General features: G+C 38.1%; 4 protein-coding genes across 9 annotated transcripts; 3 read left to right on the forward strand and 1 right to left on the reverse strand.

The window, feature by feature from the left end:
• The first annotated feature begins 6170 nt into the window (after nt 1-6170).
• Nucleotides 6171-7418, forward strand: LOC116176181. The gene has a single exon (XM_031494659.1). The coding sequence runs from the start codon at nt 6171-6173 to the stop codon at nt 7416-7418; it is 1248 nt and encodes a 415-aa protein (XP_031350519.1).
• A 4618-nt stretch (nt 7419-12036) lies between these two features.
• LOC116176182 lies at nt 12037-13626 on the forward strand. Its single transcript, XM_031494661.1, has 3 exons — nt 12037-12538; nt 12597-13004; nt 13615-13626. Exons 1-3 carry the CDS (start codon nt 12263-12265, stop codon nt 13624-13626), a joined length of 696 nt encoding a protein of 231 aa, XP_031350521.1. The 5' UTR covers nt 12037-12262.
• Nucleotides 13511-17232, reverse strand: LOC116176909. Of its 4 annotated transcripts, none has more exons than XR_004146553.1 (4): nt 14794-17232; nt 14586-14733; nt 14269-14524; nt 13511-14221 (listed from the first exon to the last, which is right to left on the reverse strand). XR_004146553.1 is itself a non-coding variant. In XM_031495746.1 (4 exons), exons 1-4 carry the CDS (start codon nt 15108-15110, stop codon nt 14166-14168), a joined length of 777 nt encoding a protein of 258 aa, XP_031351606.1. In that variant the 5' UTR covers nt 15111-15323; the 3' UTR covers nt 13521-14165. The 4 variants fall into 4 exon arrangements, 2 of the variants coding, with proteins under 2 accessions (XP_031351606.1, XP_031351605.1); XM_031495746.1 differs by having other exon boundaries at nt 13521-14221; nt 14794-15323; XR_004146552.1 differs by having other exon boundaries at nt 13511-14524.
• A 1565-nt stretch (nt 17233-18797) lies between these two features.
• Nucleotides 18798-20798, forward strand: LOC116176910. 3 transcript variants are annotated; one of them, XM_031495748.1, is made up of 10 exons: nt 18798-19174; nt 19225-19530; nt 19592-19696; nt 19752-19790; nt 19845-19913; nt 19989-20027; nt 20082-20150; nt 20202-20273; nt 20330-20374; nt 20437-20798. In XM_031495748.1, exons 2-10 carry the CDS (start codon nt 19352-19354, stop codon nt 20774-20776), a joined length of 957 nt encoding a protein of 318 aa, XP_031351608.1. In that variant the 5' UTR covers nt 18798-19174; nt 19225-19351; the 3' UTR covers nt 20777-20798. The 3 variants fall into 3 exon arrangements, with proteins under 3 accessions (XP_031351608.1, XP_031351607.1, XP_031351609.1); XM_031495747.1 differs by having other exon boundaries at nt 18798-18932; nt 18996-19530; XM_031495749.1 differs by lacking the exons at nt 19989-20027; nt 20082-20150 and having other exon boundaries at nt 18798-19530.
• The last annotated feature ends 929 nt before the right edge of the window (nt 20799-21727 follow it).

The following is a 21727-nucleotide window of genomic DNA, read 5'->3' on the forward strand; positions in this document are numbered from 1 at the left end:
AAAGTGAAAACTGACGTGGGGATACTCGATAAATAAGAAGCAAAACTTGACGTTTGGGTGACTTCAAAACTTGAATGCTGAAATGTCGAAGTTCTTACGGATACAATTTTCTTAGGAATTGAAGTTCCACAAGTTAACAGTAGTTTAACCCTTTTCAAGTTCCAAACTACCCATAGCTTTTGAAATTAATTTCGACGCTGTCTTTCTTTCAACCTAACGGTTTTTTCCACCTTTATGTATAAATTCCGAAGTTAAGCGATAATGGATGTACGCTTTAGTAAATCCAACTGTTTAATTTAATTCGATTATCACTCATCAAAGTGTTCTATGCACGTTCACTTAGGCGACCCTACAAAGTAGCTCGTTACAATGCACAAAATCGAGAATGCCATCTCCGAAATCATTTCTGTAAACTAATTAACAAAGTACGCGTCTCTGTAATTAAACCAGATCAAAACCTCATACCATTCTTACCCGAATATGCAAGCACGTTATCCTTCATGGACCGAGACGTTGCAGCGTTCGATTTGTGCAATTAGTTTCTAATCATCCCATAAATGCGTGCAAGTTTTGCGCGAATATTGCAACCAATTTACAATTTTATGCTAATCACGTTGATTAGTAATTAACAGACGACATTGTAACTTGGTATCAACATGCAAAATGTCCCTTTAAACTAATACGTGCTGGTTTTCAATTAATGTCTTCATTTGAAGAGGTCACGTATTTGATTAATCAATTTCCAAAGATATTGCATTGAATAGCTACCATACTAGCGTAATTATTAAACTTGTACAGCCTTTTCAGGAGTATGCGTCAAGAGGTTGCTCGATTGATCCACCCTGGATTATCTCCCATAATTCTTAAATCGTATCTTTATCCGGAATAACAGGTTATATGACCGATGATGATAGATCACCAATTCAGAGACCGATTTTATATTTCTCATACTCTCATAAGAAAGGGACCAAATAAGTCGAAAATTTCGAGATTTTGAGTGCGTTCTTTAATTTTTCTCTCAGGAACCATAGTAGGTAAATAGTAGGATGAAGATTGCCACTGGTTTTTTGGGCATATTTGATTTGACTTTTTGACTTCAACGAAATTTGGTATCATAAGGTTCTTCAGATCGACGAATCCAACATCAAACTGCAACTCTTAGTAGGACCAGAAAAATGGGCAGTATTTTTTGAAGTTTTGCATGCACAAAACGGTTTCTTCATACAACCTTAAAAAAAGTCATGTGCATTTTATCGTCAAAATCGCTTAAGAATCTTCGAAGAAGAAGAAACATTTTGGACCCTCAGTTTGAGCCAAAGCCGTCACAAATGCGCGAGAAAGTAAAAAAAGGCATATATTTTCCGAAAGCTTGTCGGATTTAGATTCAGCGACTACATAACTTCTCCCCTCCTATTCGAGATTATCACTTTCATTAATGTTGTGCTCTGTATATTTTTGGCACATTTTAATGATAAAAATTTACAATTAATGCCTACAACACGAAGACATCCAGAGTACGTATGGTCGATAATAAATCTGCTAATTCGGTAATGAAATTTTCAATTTACTTTCAATAAATCCAAATTACTATGTAAAATTACACCCGTCTCATCATTTACGTGTACGAACAGAATTTGCGCCAAAATTTTGCTTTAGCTATCTAACGTAAATTGAATTATTGCTTCCATTGAATGTTAATTACGATTTTTCGTATTCGAGTTGCTCGACGTGACAAACGTTAGATTTTTTCTCGCACTTTATATGCCGCGTTTTCACTCCTTCTCTTGTTTTGTGGTTTTATTGATAGCCATATAGGGCCGATCCTAACTCAACTCCATGTAAAATCCCATAAGGCGATTTTCTAGTGTCAATGTCATTTGAAGGTGACTAAATAGAGAGGTTAATAACCTAACGATAGCCATATAGGGCCGATCCTAACTCAACTCCATGTAAAATCCCATAAGGTGATTTTCTAGTGTCATTTGAAGGTGACTAAATAGAGAGATTAATAACCTAACGATTAACGACCCCACGAAGTCGGAGGGGCTGAGGGGGGTTATTGACCTCCAGATTTTGGAGGGGAGTAGCGATCAATATCGATTGAAGGTGGAGAGGGTTAACGACCCCACGAAGTCGGTGGGGTGGAGGGTGAATCATTGATCTCCGGACTTTGGAGGGGAGTAGCGATTATAAATTTCCGACATTCAGGTGTATTGAATAATAGTAATCATGGCATGGATAGCGTATGCTGAACAGGCATGGACCAAAGCAAGCGACTTTGTAACGGCAGTTGAACGCCTCAGGCAACTCTTCTCAGCGTTAGTATTTGACGCTGAACATGAATCCGTGTACGGGAACGGGGAATACAGTGTAGAAGAGTGTCTGGCCATCGCTAACAAGTATGAGTTAGGTGAAAAGATTTGTGACAGTTATTTAAACTTTAAAATATGTGAGAGATGTGTTATACGCAGATTGAAGGACGCTCAGTTGGAGCAATTTAGTAATGAACTAAGTGAGTGGATAAATCCTCCTGACAATGAAGAAGACGGTTGCAATTGATGAATCACTGAATTGTGTGTATAAGATGCTAACGTGGTCGTTTGCTTACCGTGAAGCGCGAAAAGGACCATGGGAAACCGCAGCGCTCGATAGATTTCGTTTCCGGAGTAAAATCGAACAAATTAGTCGAGTTCTGTCTCCTGTATTAGAGCAGAGTCATCGTGATAAAGTTTATCATGACAGTCTCTCCCCTCCATAATTTTAGTGATATAAGTGAGACTGTAGTAGTGCTTGAAATCATTCCAAAAGTGTACGCGAAGTAGTTAAAATGGATCTTGATGCGCTAAACAATACGACTTTCTGTAAACCGTTCAAAAACGTGAAGGACATGGAGGAGGGCGAGAAATACAGAATCGTAAGCATAGATACAATAAACACAAAGTTTGGTGACCGGATAGTGGTGGAGACTGCAAATTTCAAATGTGTTCTACCCTTGCGTTTCTACAACTACTTTAAAGAGGACAATCGTCTTGGAACATTCAGAGCCTCTATAGCCAATAAGGATATATACATAGCGAGTGCTGGATCTGCTGGGCAAACGACTAATTTAAAGTTTATGTAAATATAGAAATTGTGTAAATAAGGAAGTCTAAAAATAAACATAATATACGAAATAGTTTTTCATTTCATAATAAAGTATGCACTTCATCATGAAATACCTCAGTTTCGTCATAGTCGTCTAGGTGTGTGGTTCTTATGAAATCAGTGAACATGGATACCAAAAATAGCTTCAATAATAACTACTTTACGTGTTCGTGTTGGTGTTGTAATCGCAACGGAGATGATGATGATGATGATACTCCCTCGCCTCCCCACATTGAAAATATACATAATAAAGTGATCGAAGAACGTTTAATCGATTGTACTTCGTACGATCTCCTCGATGGTCAGTTCGCTGAAGTAGGTTACAGTACACACCTTAACCTTACACCAGTTCTACGAATCGCTTGCTCCTCCGACGATGCTATAGTGATGGTGAAGGAGGATTGGGAAACGCTTCTAAGGTGGCAAACATACCTTGAAATGAAATTTCTTCGATCGCATGAAATTGAAGGTCGTATTAATTGGTCTAATGTTAAAGAAGAGGAAGATATCGAATATGAGGAAAGTTCTGAATCACTTACTAACAATATTACAATTTTTTATAATTGGCAATCGGTGAAGGATGCTGAGAGAATGTTAAAGAGTGTGACAATTCGACGCGGGAACCATTCCTGCACAATGAACAAGAACGACATTGAAGAGTTTTTCAACCTAAAAGATATTATCAATTATCGACTAGAATTATTGGAATCTTACGCGCTGCCCTCTTTCTATCAAAACATCATTGAAGAGGTGAATAACTATCGACACTTTCGGAAAATGGAATTTGGTGACGATGGGGACAACGATGACATCTATCGCGATATTGAGAATGTGTTAAATTATAAGTACAATGTAAATTCTCATAATACAGTTTGCATGATGGAAATCCTACACTATCGACCTACTTATTTAATGTATCACATATATCGACCTCAGTAAACGTTATTACTTTATTTGAGCATTTTCTTTTGATGGATGGTTTTCTATAAATATCGCAACCAATTGCTACACGTCAACAATGTTGAATCGGAAGCGGAAGTGTACGGGTGGGAGTGGCTTGGTTAATACTCTCATAAACAAACTTCCAGTTGAGCTACATATTCCAGGCTATCAGTATTGCGGACCTGGCACTAAATTAGATAAAAGGTTAAAGCGAGGCGATCCCGGAATAAACCCGCTAGACGCTCAGTGCAAAGAGCACGACATTAGCTATAGGGATAACCAAGACTTGGAAAGACGACATCAAGCAGATCGCGTTTTAGAGCGGAAAGCTTGGGAACGGTTAAAAGCTTCCAACGCAAAGTTAGGTGAACGAGCTGCCGCTCTTACAGTAGGCACCATTATGAAAGTGAAACGAAAGTTGGGGATGGGAGTTAAGGGGAAGAAGAGCAGTTTATTGAACTTGCGTAGGAAGATTGCTAAGAAAATGAGGAAAAGCGGCAATACTGTGGATATAATAAAGTCAGCTGTTACGGCAGCAAATATGGCAGTAAAAAGTTTAGGTGGTAGGAAAAATGTAAGCGTGCCTAGAGTAATTCCCATACCAAAACAGGGAGGGTTTTTACCATTCCTGATACCCCTATTTGCTGGTCTGTCAGCAGTTGGAGCTTTAGCCGGCGGTGCTGCAGGCATTGCTAAAGCAGTTAATGCATCCCGTGACGCTCGTAAAATGCTAGATGAAACATCACGCCATAATCGCACGATGGAATCGATCGCTATAGGAAATAAAAGTGGCGGTGCGCTGTACTTGAAACCTTACAAATCGGGAGGCAGTTTAGCCTTGCATTTACGAAAAAAAAAAACTTCAAAAATTGCCCAAGCGGCCGTTGACAGATGTAGATCTACGTAAGCATGCAAGAGGGTGTGTACCATACTTTAGGGATGTGTTTATGCGAGATAGTATGCCTATATCGCCATGGAAAAATGAATCCGGTGTTATTAATTTAGATAACCAACGAGGGCGTGGCACTCATTGGGTGTCTTATAAAAAACGTGGTGAACGAGTGTGGTACTATGATAGTTTCGGTAATATTCCACCACCACGAGAAGTGATTGAGTATTTCCGCGACTGTAAAATTTATTATAATTACGGGCAAGAGCAACAATTTGGAACAACGAATTGCGGTCATCTGTGCTTAAAATTTCTGTATAAATAACACGCATTTTATCTCGGTACCTGTAGTCATAATGTCGACAACCTTCAGCATAGAGGGCGTTGGAAATACAGCCAGTCATGATTTTTATCCACCCATAGAACTTCCATCCGAGAAATTGTACGTAATAGGGGTGGTCGGTTTCTATGGCTGTAACAGTATTAGAAATATTCACGCGGGAAACGATAAATTCTATATTAGGAGAGGTGATAATTCCCACGGAATAGGAATTCCTCACGGTGCATACGAGTTGGAAGAGCTAAGCGCGTATATAAAAGCTCGCATTCCAAATCGCTTTAGTTTACGTACAAATAACAATACGCTCAAGTGCGAACTTAGCTGCGACTTTGATATAGATTTTACTCCAAGAGACTGCATAGGACGCATGATCGGTTTCGAATCGAAGATATTGGAAGCGAACGTTCTACATACATCTGCTTTAGATATACAAATCATTAAACATACCAACATTCACATAGAGTGCAATCTTATCCTATCCTATCGCAACGGAAATCCCGCTAAAGTACTTTATGAAATAGACGTTTCTGTTCCACCGGGTTACCGCTTAGATAAAATTCCCAGTAATACTCAATATTTGCAAGTAAATACCAGTAGAATTAGCAATATAACTATAAAGCTGACAAATCAAAAGGGTGAACCAATTGATTTCGGTGCAAGTGAGCCTTTTACAGTACGATTAGAGTTAAAAGAATATGGGGTTACGTATTAATCAAGGTCCACTGCCATCTTTCCTCAATACTATAAATAACCGAGGTAACCGGAAATCGACTTATTCTCAATCGGGACAGGGCCCGGGCACATTAACGCCTGCAGAAAAATATTTCTTGGAATCCATTGGTCTAAAAGTGCAAAATGGCGGCGGCTGCAGACTCGTTAAACGTCTTTCAAAACGCACGTTTTGATGAGACCATAATCAAGTCCGATATTCACACCTATCTCCCATACGGAGGATCTTCGAATTTTGGGCTTTCCAGTGAAATCCGTATATTAATTCAAAATCAAGAACTGATAACCGCCACGTACGATAGCTTCTTGTACATAGAAGGAAAAATTGAATGGAGTCAGTCACAAGAAGAGGGTGCCATTGCAAAAACATGCAACCTAACAAATAATTTCGCTCCATTCCTTTTCGAGGAAATTCGCTACGAGTTGGGAGGACAAAAAGTAGATGTGTGTAGGAATCCTGGAATTACATCCTCTCTGAAAGGATACATATCGTATACGTCTACTGAAAGCAAAGGAATGCAGCATTTGGGATGGTCACCCACAAACGAATCCGTTCAAGTAGATTACAACAAAAGCAACAAAGAAAAACATTTCGCTGTCTGTATACCGCTAAAACATTTATTCGGAAGCATGGAGGATTATCGTCAAGTTATTGTAAACATGCGACAAGAATTGGTGCTAATTCGAGCTAGAAGCGATACCGATTGTTACATGGGAACCGCCAACGATGCAGTAATATCGTTAACCAAAATTCAATGGAAAGTTCCGCACGTGACAGTTAGCGACAGTGCCAAAATCGGTCTATACGAACGGATTAATAAGGGTGCAACAATTACAATACCTTTTCGACAGTGGGAACTGTACGAATTACCCGCACTGAAACAGGCACAGTCGGATATATGGCCAATCAAGACCTCAACTCAATTAGAAAAACCTCGATGGGGAATTGTTGCATTTCAACGTAGCGGGAAGAAGTTTTCGCATGAGACAAGAGCGGGCGATTTCGATAACGTCAAAATTCGAAATCTAAAATTGCATCTCAACTCTGAAAGTTATCCGTACGAGGCGATGCATTTAGATTTTAATGCAAATAAGTACATAACGGCGTATCAAAACTACGTAAACTTTCGACGAGATTATTATGCCAAGGATGAGCAAGACGCTCTGTTTGACTATTTGTATTTTAAAAGTTGTCCAATCTTTGTGCTAGACTGTTCAAAACAAAACGAATCTCTGAAGCATTCAACGGTAGATGTTAAGCTGGAAATGGAGTCGATGGAGGCCTTCGAGGCGGGAACTGTTGCTTATTGTCTGATCCTGCACGATGCACTAGTTCAATACAATCCTTTGACTGGAGAAGTGAAAAAACTATAAGTTGTATTTTTTTTAATGTATAAATAAAATGTATTGACGAAAATGTTCGTAGTTTTATTTCAACCGTCTAAAATGAAGGTTGTGACGCAGAAGCATAAGCTGTCCATTCAAAATCTGGATACCTTTATAACGACAAATGTAGAGGGCAAAAAACATGGCGAGTTACTTCCAAATAGCGTAAGATGCTTAATCTGCGGACCGTCTAATTGTGGTAAAACAAATACGATGCTCAGTCTGTTAACTGAGCCCAATGGTCTACGTTTCAAACACGTGTACGTCTATTCCAAATCATTGAATCAAGAGAAATATAAACTTTTGGGGGAAATTCTGCAGCCGATGAAGGATATTGGCTTCTTCACATTTAGCGAGAATTCCGACATTATGGAACCAAATGCGGCCAAACCTAATTCAATTTTTATCTTTGACGATATCGCTTGTGAAAAACAGGATAACATTAGAGCGTACTTTTCCATGGGTAGACATAACGCTATCGATTGTTTCTACTTGGGTCAAACGTATTCTAAAATTCCTAAACAATTGATTAGAGATAATGCTAACTTAATTGTCCTATTCGAGCAGGACGACTTGAATTTGCGACACATTTATGAAGATCACGTCGCTCCCATTATACCTATGCCTCTGTTCCGAGAGATGTGCTCGGAAAGTTGGCGAACTCCGTATGGCTTTATGGTGATCAATAAGGATGCAGATGTGCGAAACGGTCGCTTCAGGAAAGGTTTCGATCACTATATAATACCATGAGAACGTGTTTATTGTTCAGTTGGAAATAAACGGCTATCAAGTCAACAGCTTCCAAAAATAAACAGCTTATCAAGAAATAGGTCCCCTGTTCCCCCTGTTTATCTGTTACCTGTTCCCTTGATCGCATCATGGATAATAAGGAGATGGCCTTGAAAAGACGAATAGTTCAGGCTCGTAAAGCGATACAACAAAAGTACAATCGTCTCAAAGCGGATCGTTCTATTAGAGAACTGGAATTTGTACGAACGTATAAACCACTAATTCAACCGCTATCCCAAATCGTAAAGAAAATCGAACCACTGCCATCGGTGGTAACGAAAAAGGAGGAGCCAGAGGATGAAGTATTTACATCACCTTCCAAACGTTTATCACCCGCAAAAAGAAAGTCGCCACCACAGCGTTCAACGCCTGCGATACCTTATTACTCGCGAGCGAGACGAAGGCCCTCTTCACTTACCGAGATTAGTTCTCTGGCTAGACTTCCCTACTTCCAAAAATATCCACCAACCGATATTAGCCCAATGGTTAGACCTTTTCGCTCCACGGCTACACCATCATTGAGACAGCCCCCATCATTTCTACAGAGTTCAGTGATAGGAGAGCATCAAGCAGAGGAAGAAGAAGAAGTGTCCTCTATCGCATCATCATCTGCTTCATTACTCGATATGCAAGGTTCGCAAGCTTTTTTGGAACAATACAACCACCTACCGCGTATATACGTCGAGCGCATGATAAGAGATACGAGTAATGCAATTGACACAACCTTTGGAATTCATTATAATGTTGAGACTGATAAGTGGACCATGGGCAACACACCGGTGATGATCAATGGTGACGATTTAATGATTAATGGCGTTCGATATAAGGGTACAGCAGGCCTATACGAACTTATCATTATGAATGAGCCGGATGAATCGCTAGTATCCAATCAGGATAGAAGTAACTATAAGCAGATAATAATAGCAACTCATGTCGCACCGCGCAATTACGATCCCACCGAGCAGATTCGTGGCAATAAGAGCAAAAAGTATACGCTCATAATAAAGCCTCTATTAAAGGAGGAGGAAGATGCGAAGAGGGGGCGTACGAAATCCGGAAGCGGTATTACTCTATTCAAGGAAGTCGATCGACCGATCGAATACAAATACTGGAATAGCGTACATGAATTGATTCGCGATTTAGAGGTTTTATGGGGTGAAAAAATGGCCGGCAACACTGGTGTAAAAAATGACATAATATCAATCGTGGAAGAGATGTACGAGGAGGGTTACATACAAAAGCCCACGCAGCGATTTTTACGTCAACTAGTATAAATACCCCTTTTCAGTCTTTTTGGTTACATTCACCATGGATAAATTCGGACGTTCGCATACCCATGCTCAATTTGGAAAACTGCTAAAGACAAAATTTTCCATTACTGACGATACGATAAATGTGGAAAATAAGAGACTAAGTAATGTTGCGGATCCTATTGAACGACATGATGCCCTAACCTTACAACACTACCTATCAACAAGACTAAATCTCAACGAAAACCGGTTAATGAATGTAGGCGAACCAATAGACGACGGCGATGCCATAAATAAGGGATTCTTCACATATTATATGCAGATTGCGAAAGCACCTGTAGACGGTCTTCGCAATTACGTGGAGGTACTAGAGGAAGAGCTGAAAGCGGTCAAAGAAACATTGCATAAAGTAATAAAGGATGCAGCAGGTGGTAAATGAGCTACATAAAGCAGCGCGCAAAAACTTTCCACGTAGACGTACCGTTATTAAAGGGTATGATGATGATCTTTGGCAAGCAGATTTGGCCGAATTCATACCCTACGCTAAACAGAATAAAGGCTACAAATACATACTGGTAGTTATCGATTGCTTCTCAAAATATTTGTGGACAAGAGGATTGAAGACCAAAACGGGCGAGGAGTTAACAAAAGCCATGCAAGATATTTTCAAAACTACCAGGCGTAGACCGCAAAATCTACAGACCGATGCTGGGAAGGAATTCTATAACAAATCATTCGCCAAATTGATGACGGAAGAACGCATTAATCACTACTCCACGTACAGTACAAAAAAGGCTGCCATAGCCGAAAGAACAATTAGGACGATCAAAAATTATTTATACAGACAGTTTAGTCTCCGTGGAAAGTATGTATGGATTGATGCAATCGAATTGATCACAAATGGATACAATAATCGTAAACATCGAACAACGGGGATGAAGCCGATCGAAGTAAAGGTCGACACGCAGCTGAATGTCTACAACCACATCAAGCTTTTCAACAAAAGATATCGATTTAATGTTGGCGATGTAGTTCGAATTAGCAAGTTTAAATCTATATTTGCTAAAGGCTACACATCCAACTGGTCTAGTGAACTATTCAAAATTGTAAAAGTACAAATAACCAACCCTGTGACATATTTGTTGGAAGACATGAACGGGAAACCTATACTTGGAGGATTCTACGAGCAGGAACTCCAAAGCGCAAAATATTCCGACGTATACTTGGTAGAAAAGGTACTACGACGGAAGAAAGATAAAGTGTATGTCAAATGGTGGGGATTAGACGAAAGATCTTGGATTGATAAGAATAACATTGTGTTGTGAGCTTATTGGTTGTAAAATAAAAAAGTCAATAAAAACATTTAGTCTTTTATTTACCATACAACATATTTTTTTACAGGTTTTTTTTTCCTATCACTATCATCTGTACTCATTATTTTTAAAAGTAACTCATACGTCTTCTTATAATCCATTAATTGGGTGGATGGCCAGATTGCAGAATCTGGCCCACAAGTCCAGCCAAGAATTGCGTTTGAATCACCTTCTCCTTTTTGTATATTTCCCATTATCCATCGGTAAATTTGTTTATGACGAGTATCTTCATAAGGGTTAAATTTGCATTCGATACTTTTCTCTATACATATATCGATAAACATTTCTAGAGCATTGACATTAGCGTACTGTGCAGATTCACATATACTTTCGTTTATCACACAAATAATATTTCTATGAACAGCCTTTGAATTAAGTAAATTGGTTATATAGATTTTGATATTTAATGGTAAGCTATCTACTATTTGATTGCCACTAATTTTTGATGAACTTATAACAGAGTCAACTAACTTATCTAGTTCAAGCTTCCTATCTACAAGTAATCTAATACTGTCTGGACTTATATTTCTAAAAGTAGCACACCAACTGAAACATTCGTCCGGTAAGACCAGGTTCTGTAAAATTTCATTAATTAAAGCATAATTTTGCACGGACGGAATTTCCAAAAGAGCTCGTTTCAAGAATTTTTTATAAACTGGAACAGAAGTGTAATGTAATTCATGCTCCAACTGAATTTTCAAATTTTCATGGTTCATGATGTGGCGGATGTATTCTGAAATGTAAAAAAGGGGCTGTGAGACATTGTCAATGACATTTGAATCCCCAAGGACGGGTATCAATGTTATTAGCACAGATAACACGTTTGTCATCGTGAGGACTCAATACTACTTTCTCCTGCTTCAACGTAAATACTGTATGTTTTTTTGAACGAATAAGATGCTGACTTCGTTTTATAATTAGAACGTTAAACAAAGCGTTCTTGTAATCATTTAGAGTAATTTCTCTGATGCTAGTCGATGTCGAGCCTTTAGATTTTTTGGTCAGTTTTCCCTCTACTTCATAAGCGTACATCTTAGCACGAAGTCCTACGAATTCGGTCATAATGTGTCCATGATTTTCATCTTTCATTAGACCGGGGATTTTTTTATTGACTAAAGGCCGTCTGACACTATGCTAAATTTTGTAGAAAATTTTGCAGATAAATTTTCATACAAAATATTGCATAGTGTCATACGTATTTTGTACAAAAATTTGTTACATAATTTGTTTGTATAAAATTTTTTAGAACGCGTTCTAAAAACTACCTAAAATTTGTACAAAAAGTGCGCATAGTTTTACGGCGCATCCTATGCACGTGTGTGGTACATAACCTGAACCATAAACATAAACATTATTACCTTTAAACGTGTAGTGGTGTAAACACTCGTTTGCTGTTGAACTTTGTAAATTTATTAATAAAATGTCCTGGTCGCGGGAACAATGTGAAATTTTGATACAGGAGTATCAAAAACATCCCTGTCTCTATGCTACAAAATCAGTGTTGTACAAAAACAGGCATGCACGACAGCATGCTTTAGAAAAAATAGAGGCTGTGCTGAAGGAAGTAAGGCCGTCCGTAACGATTAACGAAATAAAAACCAAATTTGGTGGTTTGAAAACGAACTTCCTAAACGAATACAAGAAATGGAATGTATCCAGGCGCAGCGGAGCTGGTGACAACGATGATGACGATTCTGTAAGCTGATACCATCAAACTTCTGTACAGTAGTAATAACTAAAACTTTTATTTACAGTTATATAAACCAACAATATGGTATTTTAAAGTCATGTTTTTCCTTCTTGAGCACTGCAAAGTGCGATTGGCAGTCGATTCCCTAACGGAGGACGTAGAGACAGAGCAGGAAGACACAGAGCGTGATTCGCAATCATCAGAAGTGCAGGAATATGTCGTAGGAGAAGACGGCGTGCTCCACGATGCAGGTGATGAAAATGTACAGTCACCAGACATGTCATTTCAAGTTGCTTCGCCTTCCTCTTCCAATGGATTTTACCAGCCAAAACCAAAGAAGAGGAAACTGCGGCAAGAGCCAGTGGAAGAAAATCTCATACGGGAAGCGTCAAATACACTTGCATCTATTAATCAGGCAATGAAGACGAATCAAGGCAAAAATGAAGAAGACGAAGCGTTAGCAAAATTTATTGTTTGCAAATTAAAGGCCGATTCTCACTTTCGTGCAAAGAACCGGCACGGCACATACTCGGCACGGGCAAAGTTTTTTGAGTTCAATTCACACTGCGACACGCTTGCCGCAGGTAAGCAGTTTCTACGTGAGTTTCAACTGTAAAAATGTTCGAAACTTTCACGTTAATTAAAATTGGTCTAATATTAGATGATGAAGAACAAGAAAGTACATATTGCAGAAAAAGAAAAATACGTTTTTGTGTACATAAAATGCATAAGAAGTATCTTTTATGACCGAAATCATTTTCTTGGACACATTCAATCAGCATCTCATCTTGTTCCGCTGAAAAAGTGTTCCTTTGCTGACCCTTCAACCTTTCTTGTACTATGAAAAATGAACGAAAGTCGGCCACCTGCACAGATTGTATTCACACTTGTCGGAACGTGCACGGTACATGCCCGGCAAATATTGTTTCGGAAGAACGCTGCGTGCAAAGGCCGTAGCTTGCCGAGTCGTTGCTCGCATAGTGTGAATTACACCCCAAAAAATTCATAAGATTCAATAATATAGATATTTTGCCGAGTCGGTGCCTTGCCTGTGCCGAGTACGTGCCTTGCACGAAAGTGAGAATCGACCTTAAATCAAATTACGAACGAAGACATACGTCTCGAAGTGGAACAGGAAATTGTTGAATGCCTGTATCGCAGTATAAAAAAAAGTAGAATGTAAATAATAGGCCAGGGTAAGAATATAAAATACATTGTATACATATTAAAATTATTTATTGCCTCTTCCTGCCAATCTACAGACCCTTCTAAAGAATTGAAAAAAGTTTTAAATCGATCACGAATTTCTCTCGCATTATTCGACGTTCGATTACCACACTGTCGTGTTACTTTTTGCAGGTCTTTGATGTCCTCGTCAATCTCTATATAGGATTGTGAGTTTTCAGTGGCAAGAAAATTATGTAATAAGACACAAGTCAATGTAATTAATTCTACTTTTTCTGGAATTAAATTAATTGGATTTAAAAGTACCCTAAATCTATTCACTAAAATGCCAAATGCATTTTCAATTATGCGTCTTGCACGTGATAGACGATAATTAAATATCCTGCATTCTTTGGTAAGTCCTCGTTCAGGATAGGGCTTCATTAGGTTTGTTGCTAATGGAAATGCATCATCGGCGACAATGACATAGGGCATTGGATGTTCCATTCCTGGCAGCAGTTTGGGCTGTGGCAAATTAAGTGTGTTGTCTTGCAGTGCCTTTGACAACTTACTGTTGTTAAACACCCCGCCATCGCTAATGCGTCCGTTAACACCAATATTTATGTAAATAAATTTATAATTTGCATCTGCCAAACCCAGCAGCACAATACTATTAGAACCTTTATAGTTGTAATAGTACGATCCTGCCGAGATTGGGGCTCTGAATGTTATATGGCGTCCATCGAGTGCTCCAATGCAGTGTGGAAACTGCCATAAATTATTAAAATCATCCGCAATTTTATTCCACTCTTCTGGCGTGTTTGGTGTCTGTAAGAGTTTAAATTGTTTCAATAAATTTTATAAACATACTGACAAAACGACAACTTACCTTCAAATAATTTGGTTTCAATTTTAACACGATTGCGTTGCACACCTCGGGTATGAAACGACTAATTGTAGTTTCGTGAATCCTTGTTGCGTACATAAGGGATCGAAACGTCTCTCCGGTTGCCAAAAATCTTAGAGTAACTTGTAATCTGAAGTTAAGAACTGTACATGCTATATGCCCTAAAATGTAAGGCTTCTTTGATACTTACTTGCTTCTAGCGGGGATACACTCTCGTAAGTGGGTATCTTGTTTGGTTATGTCATCTTTCACTAATGCTAGCAAATATCCCAGCTGTTTATTGTTTAAGCGAAGGTAATTTTGGTAAGATACGGGGTCCTCCTGCAGAAGCTCTTGGTTTAACATATTTAAAACGCCTCTACCCTCATTTCGCCGTTGTAACCACGTTCTCGACCACAATCTTCGTCGATTGCGTTTTTGTTTTAAGCGTAACAGCATTTTTCGCAAAAGAATAATTGCCGTGGCGGCAAGCGCCGCGTGCATTAATGATATGTTTGTATTAGGCATAGCTAAAGTCAGTGATATGAAATGTAATCGATTCGACTAAATAAGTACATATAATAACAAAGCGTATAGGTTATGTCGCACCAACAGCTGCTTTTAGTGAAAACCAATGAGGTAACAACCAAAATCAAAATTCCCCATGTTGTAACTGAGACTGAGCAAGCGTGAATAATTTTATTTTACCATAATTTTTAAATAGTGTCAGACACATTTCATTTTTTTTTCTAAATTTTGTACAAAATTTTTTACAAAATTTTCTAGTGCAAAATTTTATACAAAATTTAGCATAGTGTCAGACGGCCTTAATGGAATCCCATATTCATTATTGATATCATAATTTGAGGTATCAAATCGATGTATATCATCTTTTATATTCTCGTATATATTGGGAACTGTAAAATAGTATATTAGGCTATCGGTATCTGTATACAGAAGTTTTGTTTTATCTTTAAACTTTTTGAGAATGTAGTTATAATGAAAGTCATAGAGAAACGTTTTTGATATATCTAAAACGGCAAATCCCGCGTATATTGGTTTATTGAAAAATATCTCTAACCTATCCATCTCTATTATAACCATATCCTTATCAAAAATCGTACAACTGCTAAAGTTTGGCTTCGCTATATACGCACGGGCTTCATACCTTCCCTCCCATTTGGTTAATAGTTTCACATCTTTGTATTTTCGCACGTTCTCCATAAGTTTACCATAGACGCAATTAATCATTAATTTGTAAAATTCTATTTCAAACATATTTTTCGCTTGTTGCCTCATGCGAGTGTTTAATTCAATATACTTTTTCAGCCACGGTGATTGCTTAAACTGTAATACTCTATTTATTTTTATCAACTTTAACCCATGTTGTACGTACATCTTTAAATTTCTATAATGAACTACGTAGTTGTGCTTTGGGTACAAGGTAAGCATTAGTTTCTTTAATTTTGAGTTATTTGGCACTAGATGCTCTGGGGCCAAAGGTAAATCAGAATGTAATCTGTGGCATTCCAAAGGATACTCTAAATCACAGTCTACAATATAACCAACGTCTGAATCATCAGGATGGTTTAGAATATCTAAATTTTGAATGTCATCTACAAAGGAAAAATCGCTGCAAGGCAAGAATTCACACATTGAGGCACCATAAAGGTTATTAATATCATAATACATTAAATAGGTCGTCTCCAGGTTAGGATTATATTTTTCTTTCATGTACGGGTTATTGGCCTTCGCGTATCTCATTGAACATTGTGCTACACCTCCTCTTATACCACTTTCAATAAACATCATTTGATCAATGTCACTTAAAAGTTCTAATTTAACGTCGGTGACTTTAAGCATTGCGTCAAATGCCAAACCCGGGGCGGTGTAATAATGTAACGGATCTAAGCGATAGGTACGCAAACAAGTCTCCCTAAAATTTTCAAAGATATCCGCCAAAAGGAGAACGTCCGTCATCAAATAGAGATCAGAATATTGACCTAAGGTTTTAATTTCGAACGCGTTCCAAATGTGATTCGCATGTTCATAGTCCGCTTCGCTCACAGCTTCATTTTTTAATTGACTAAAAAATGCATCTCGAGTTGGTAACACTGTCTCATTTAATTTCTCCCACGAATCAACGTAATCATATGGAAACACTCCCTTTCGAGTTAACAAATGGAATTCATTTGCATTACGACAATGCGCTCTAGTAATAGTTTTCTGCTCATTATCTAAATACGAAGATAGCTTATCTATACTACTGCTCATAAATCTAAAGGAATCGATAAATCGAAAATCTATGTTAGTGTTCTGCACATGCTTCGTGAAAGAAATATATTTTTCTTTGTTTAAAGGTAAGAGTTTAATTCCGCCAGGAAAGCCGATAGCGAGTTCTCGAATAAAAAAATGGGCATCGTATCCGCTTAAGTTATGGAAAACGACTGGTATAACATGGGAGTGGTTAAAGTTCAAATTACATGCCTGGTGAGCCGCCCCTCTGTACCGCCCCGTCATATGATGGTGATCGCGTACTTTAATTTGATCTTCGGTAAAAGGTTTCTCGCAAATGTGACACACTATAGCGTTCAAATAGTTTTGCATCTGATGAGGACTAAGAACTTCCATGGGAACAATAGTATTCACAATTTCATTTGCCCAATCGGCAATCTCGCGCAATCGTTTAATAAACCATTGAATACAATCAGGTCCTCTGTATGAAAACAATTTCGAAAGCGACTCATCATACGAACACTTAAGGTAAAAGGCAATACTAAAGGGAGTATGCTTTTGGTAAAATGTTGTGTTAGCATTTGGAAGATTGACTTTATCACATTTTTCCAAGATGCACTCAAGGTCTGAATAAATAGTAAATGCCACCTTCTCCATGTTAGAATAATGTGTGAATTTTAGAATCCTTTCCGAGTCATTAGGCAGTCGAATGGAGCACTTATTGACTTGATGACATTTAAGCGTATGCTTTTCTAATAAATCACTCGTTGAAAAGTGGTTCAGACAAATATTGCAGAAGAATTTCTTATGTCCTCTACGAGATAGTTGGGAAGATAACAACGCTGACATATTTTTAATCCATGCAAAATGATAGTAACAGTTATTGGTATTGAGGACTTTATTCCTTTGATCAGAAACCAACACCAATAAATTGATAGTTTTTCTATTATCAACTTTACCACTTAACATAAAAGGAAATATATTTCTCTTAACTATGCAATATAAGTTAATGGAGATATCATTCATGTTCTCAAATTTTTTAATATCTGTTAGTTTAATGGGGAATTTGATAGATCCACGATTTAATACTTGGTCAAAATGAGGATAACTACTTACTCTATCGGCATTTTTATTAACGGGATGCAATGCTGCGACTATTGACCACAGAAAACAAAACTGATCATTATTCTTTACGTTAATAACTGCTCTCTTAGCGGCTATAAAAGGAGGAACTTTGACGTATGTTGAAAACCCTCCCTTAATGGGTACGTACTGATTAATATTGATTTTCAGATTTACTATATCCGATAAGGCCCACCCAGAGTTCTTTTCGGAGAAATTCTCCAACTTTGTTTGAATTTTATCGAAAACGTTTTCATTGTACCATTCCCTAAGATTAGTACCGATGTCAATCGGAGCATTTTTGGTCTGGAATGTTTTCAAGTCTATAATGCTAGTTTGAGGATGAATAAAATTGCAAGTTAAAATGACGTTTACTTTTAACATGGATCTTGCTAACGCTATCTTAATTTGGCGTAAAAAACTATCGTACGCATGATTTAGAAAAATTAGGGGATCCTTATAACCAAAATTAACAATAACACCAGTAATTAAACGGCCATTGAAGCAGGAGTCTAGTGTGTACCACGCTAGTTTACGTGATCGACTTTTATTGATGACATCGATCCCACAACCCCTTTTTTTCGTGGAAAAATTCTTTAATCGCTCTTGTAACGTAGCCAAATAGCTTTTCAAGAGCGCCAAATTAGATTCAAGTCTCGAAGAATTTTCATTCGGATTATTGAAATGAACTTGATTGACAATAGCTCTTTGCAATATTCGAATGTTGGTTTTCGCGATTGAAATGTGTTTAACAATTTCAGATTTCTTTTTTAAGAGATTTGCCGAATGTCGGGTTAGGTTAACGATCTCACTGCTTATACTCGAAACAGATTCCATACTTACTATGCTGATCAAAGGGTTTTAATTATCCAAGATTTTAATCTGTGTAAATCCTAGAAATGTTGCACTCATAAGTTATCCGACACTAGTGCGATTAGCTGACCACGATCCTAGATGTCACAACTGAGATACTGCTCGAATGATACTGTATACGTAAGTAAACCTGAGAACAGGAACAAATTCTCTTTATAAGGTGTATTGCAAATGTTATTGCAGGTGAATGCTCCACTTTTTCTGTTACTTAGAATTTTCTTATCGGCAGGTGTGCGCTTTGACCGTCAACCTGCCTGAGAAAAAGTCTACGTTCCCACGAGAGTTTATGATAACGTTAACATTTTCTCGTAAGTGTAAACCTGAGAACAGAAACGGATTCCCTTTCATAAAAAGATGGAAAGGTTACTTCAGGTGCATGCCCTACTGTTACTTAGAATTTTCTCATCGGCAGATGTGGACTTTGACTGTCAACCCGTCTGAGCAAAGTTTACGTTCCCGCGGGAGAGTTTATGCTAACGTTAACAAAATATTCTCGGTATATACCCGTACATGTCTTACATGAATCAGTTTAGAGTTCGATGCAAATCGCTATCATGTCGGCGGCAAAACGTGTAAAATTATCTACGAAAAAGAGTGCACCAAAAGCGAGTGGTAGTTCTTCAACAACGACAGTACCGAAAAATACAAAAACTGCCGAAAAACCTCTTCCGCAAGAAGCTATCATTAATTTAGTGGACGAGGATGGTCCAACTGAGAGGTAAATATGATTTTTGTGCAATTATTTCATGAAGATACTAAAATGAACTTTTATTTTTTAGAATAACAACAACAACGACTCATCTAAGAAACAGCGCGTTTAATACCTTGGATGAGTTGCTGGATCAGTTGGATGGAAACATCCACCACGTGTACGCTCCCCAAAGGTAAAACATTCGCAATACCAAAATAACATGAAATTAATATTTTTTTTCCTTTTAGAGTGGACAACAACATAAAAGGCACCGTCAATAACATGCAGTAAGTTAAAAGCGCACCGAAGTATTTTTTTATACCTTTAATTTATATTTGCAGACATTATCAAACCACCACCAGCCTACAGCCGGCTCAAACAGCACCGCAATCGACAAGTTACCAGTTACAGTAAGTTGCATTGAAGAAGAGTAATTAACCTAACTTTGTCAAAATAACATGAAATTAATATTTTTTTCCTTTTAGAGTGGACAACAACATAAAAGGTACCATCAATAACATGCAGTAAGTTAAAAGCGCACCGAAGAAACTTTTAATACCTTTAACTTATATTTGCAGACATTATCAAACCACCACCAGCCTACAGCCTGCTCAAACAGCACCGCAATCGACAAGTTACCAGTTACAGTAAGTTGCATTAAAGAAGTGTAATTAACCTAACTTTAATATTTATTTCAGTATTCCAGAGGGGACCGCCCGTGTGCTACAACATATTATAATACCACCGCCACCACCACCGGCAGAGCCGCAGTAAGTTGCATTCTCTTAAAAGAAAAACGACTTCTATGAATTTATTTTGCTTTCAGACTACAAGGAGCACAACAACAGACGAGTACCGTCGGTCAATCTCAGTAAGTTATTTTGAAAGTGTAATGAAAAGAAAGTTCTAACATTCCTATTCTCTTTGTTACAGGCATGCACAAAAGGACATGAAGCTTCTGAGGGAGGTGTTCGAACAAAGCTTCTATGAGACGATCTCCCAGCCTCCTTCAGAAACTGGAGAAATAATTCCACCGATCCAACTTCCAACAGCCGTCGTTCCCTCATGGATTGAACCTGCAACACCCCGTGAATTGGCGAAGGCGTCGCTTGCATGGTTGCAACAGAAGGCTCCTGAATACATGCAGCGGTACGAAGACGCGCAAATGGCAACGAGGAGGCTGGAAGAGGAGCTCGATGCAGCGCGCCTCACCGAACGACGGCTGGGCGAAGAAATGACTTATATGAACAAATTTATTAATTTTTTGAAATAACAAATTGTAAATAATAAATGTAGTTTAGATGGATAATTTTATTTAAAATGGTAAAACGAGCAACCCATAACTTCCCTCCTTGAGTATTAACTATGAGAGTAAATAGTTCCATTTAACGTTAATCGTATAGAAAGAAGCGTAAAGCGTACTTCCACAATCTCTGGACCTGGAGCATAGTAAAACGAGCAACTCATAATTCGTCTGAATATGAGAGTTCGATTTTACCAGTACATAATATCGTAAGTTTATTAGTGATCGCATAGAGAAAGTCTGCTAACTTCCACGATCTTGCATATGTTGAGAATGATAAAACGAGCAACTCAATTCGTTTGGGTATGAGAGTTCGATTTACCAGTTCATAATACGTAGGTGATCGCATAGAAAGAAGTGTAACTTCCACGATCTTTGCATAAATGTGAAGAATGAGAGTAGCTGGGGAACACGGCGGATCTTAATGAGATTGACTTAATACATTCTCTAATAAGGTACCGACCGTATACTTTTAATACACCGCGCTTTTACGGTCGCCCGCGCTAAACATCATTCCCTATAATAGACGAGTATGTTTCAGGGGAACTCGGCGGCTTACAGCGATAGACCGTGGTACATTGTCTCATTAGAAGCCGCTCTCGCATTGTGATATCATTCGCTTTCGCTGTATGGAAAACCACCGCAATAAATCCCGCTGAATTTACTTACGGCATCAGAGCAATTTTTTTAAAGTTTTTAAACAAAATATTGTTTACTCACAATCGGTTAGTATTATCTGAATTCCTAACCTTCATAGCGGTTGCGAAGCGACTCATTACTCACCTTAGCCGGGAAAGTAACTTTCCCGGCTAGCTGTCACTTTCCCGGCTAGCATCTGTCACTTTCCTTACCTGCAAATGCTATTCATATTATCCTTATATGAAACTTATACTAATAGTGACACCGCCAATGTAACCATTA

Source organism: Photinus pyralis, unplaced genomic scaffold (assembly GCF_008802855.1).
Source record: "Photinus pyralis isolate 1611_PpyrPB1 unplaced genomic scaffold, Ppyr1.3 Ppyr1.4_LG7, whole genome shotgun sequence".
In the NCBI taxonomy this organism is placed as follows: Eukaryota; Metazoa; Arthropoda; class Insecta; order Coleoptera; family Lampyridae; genus Photinus; species Photinus pyralis.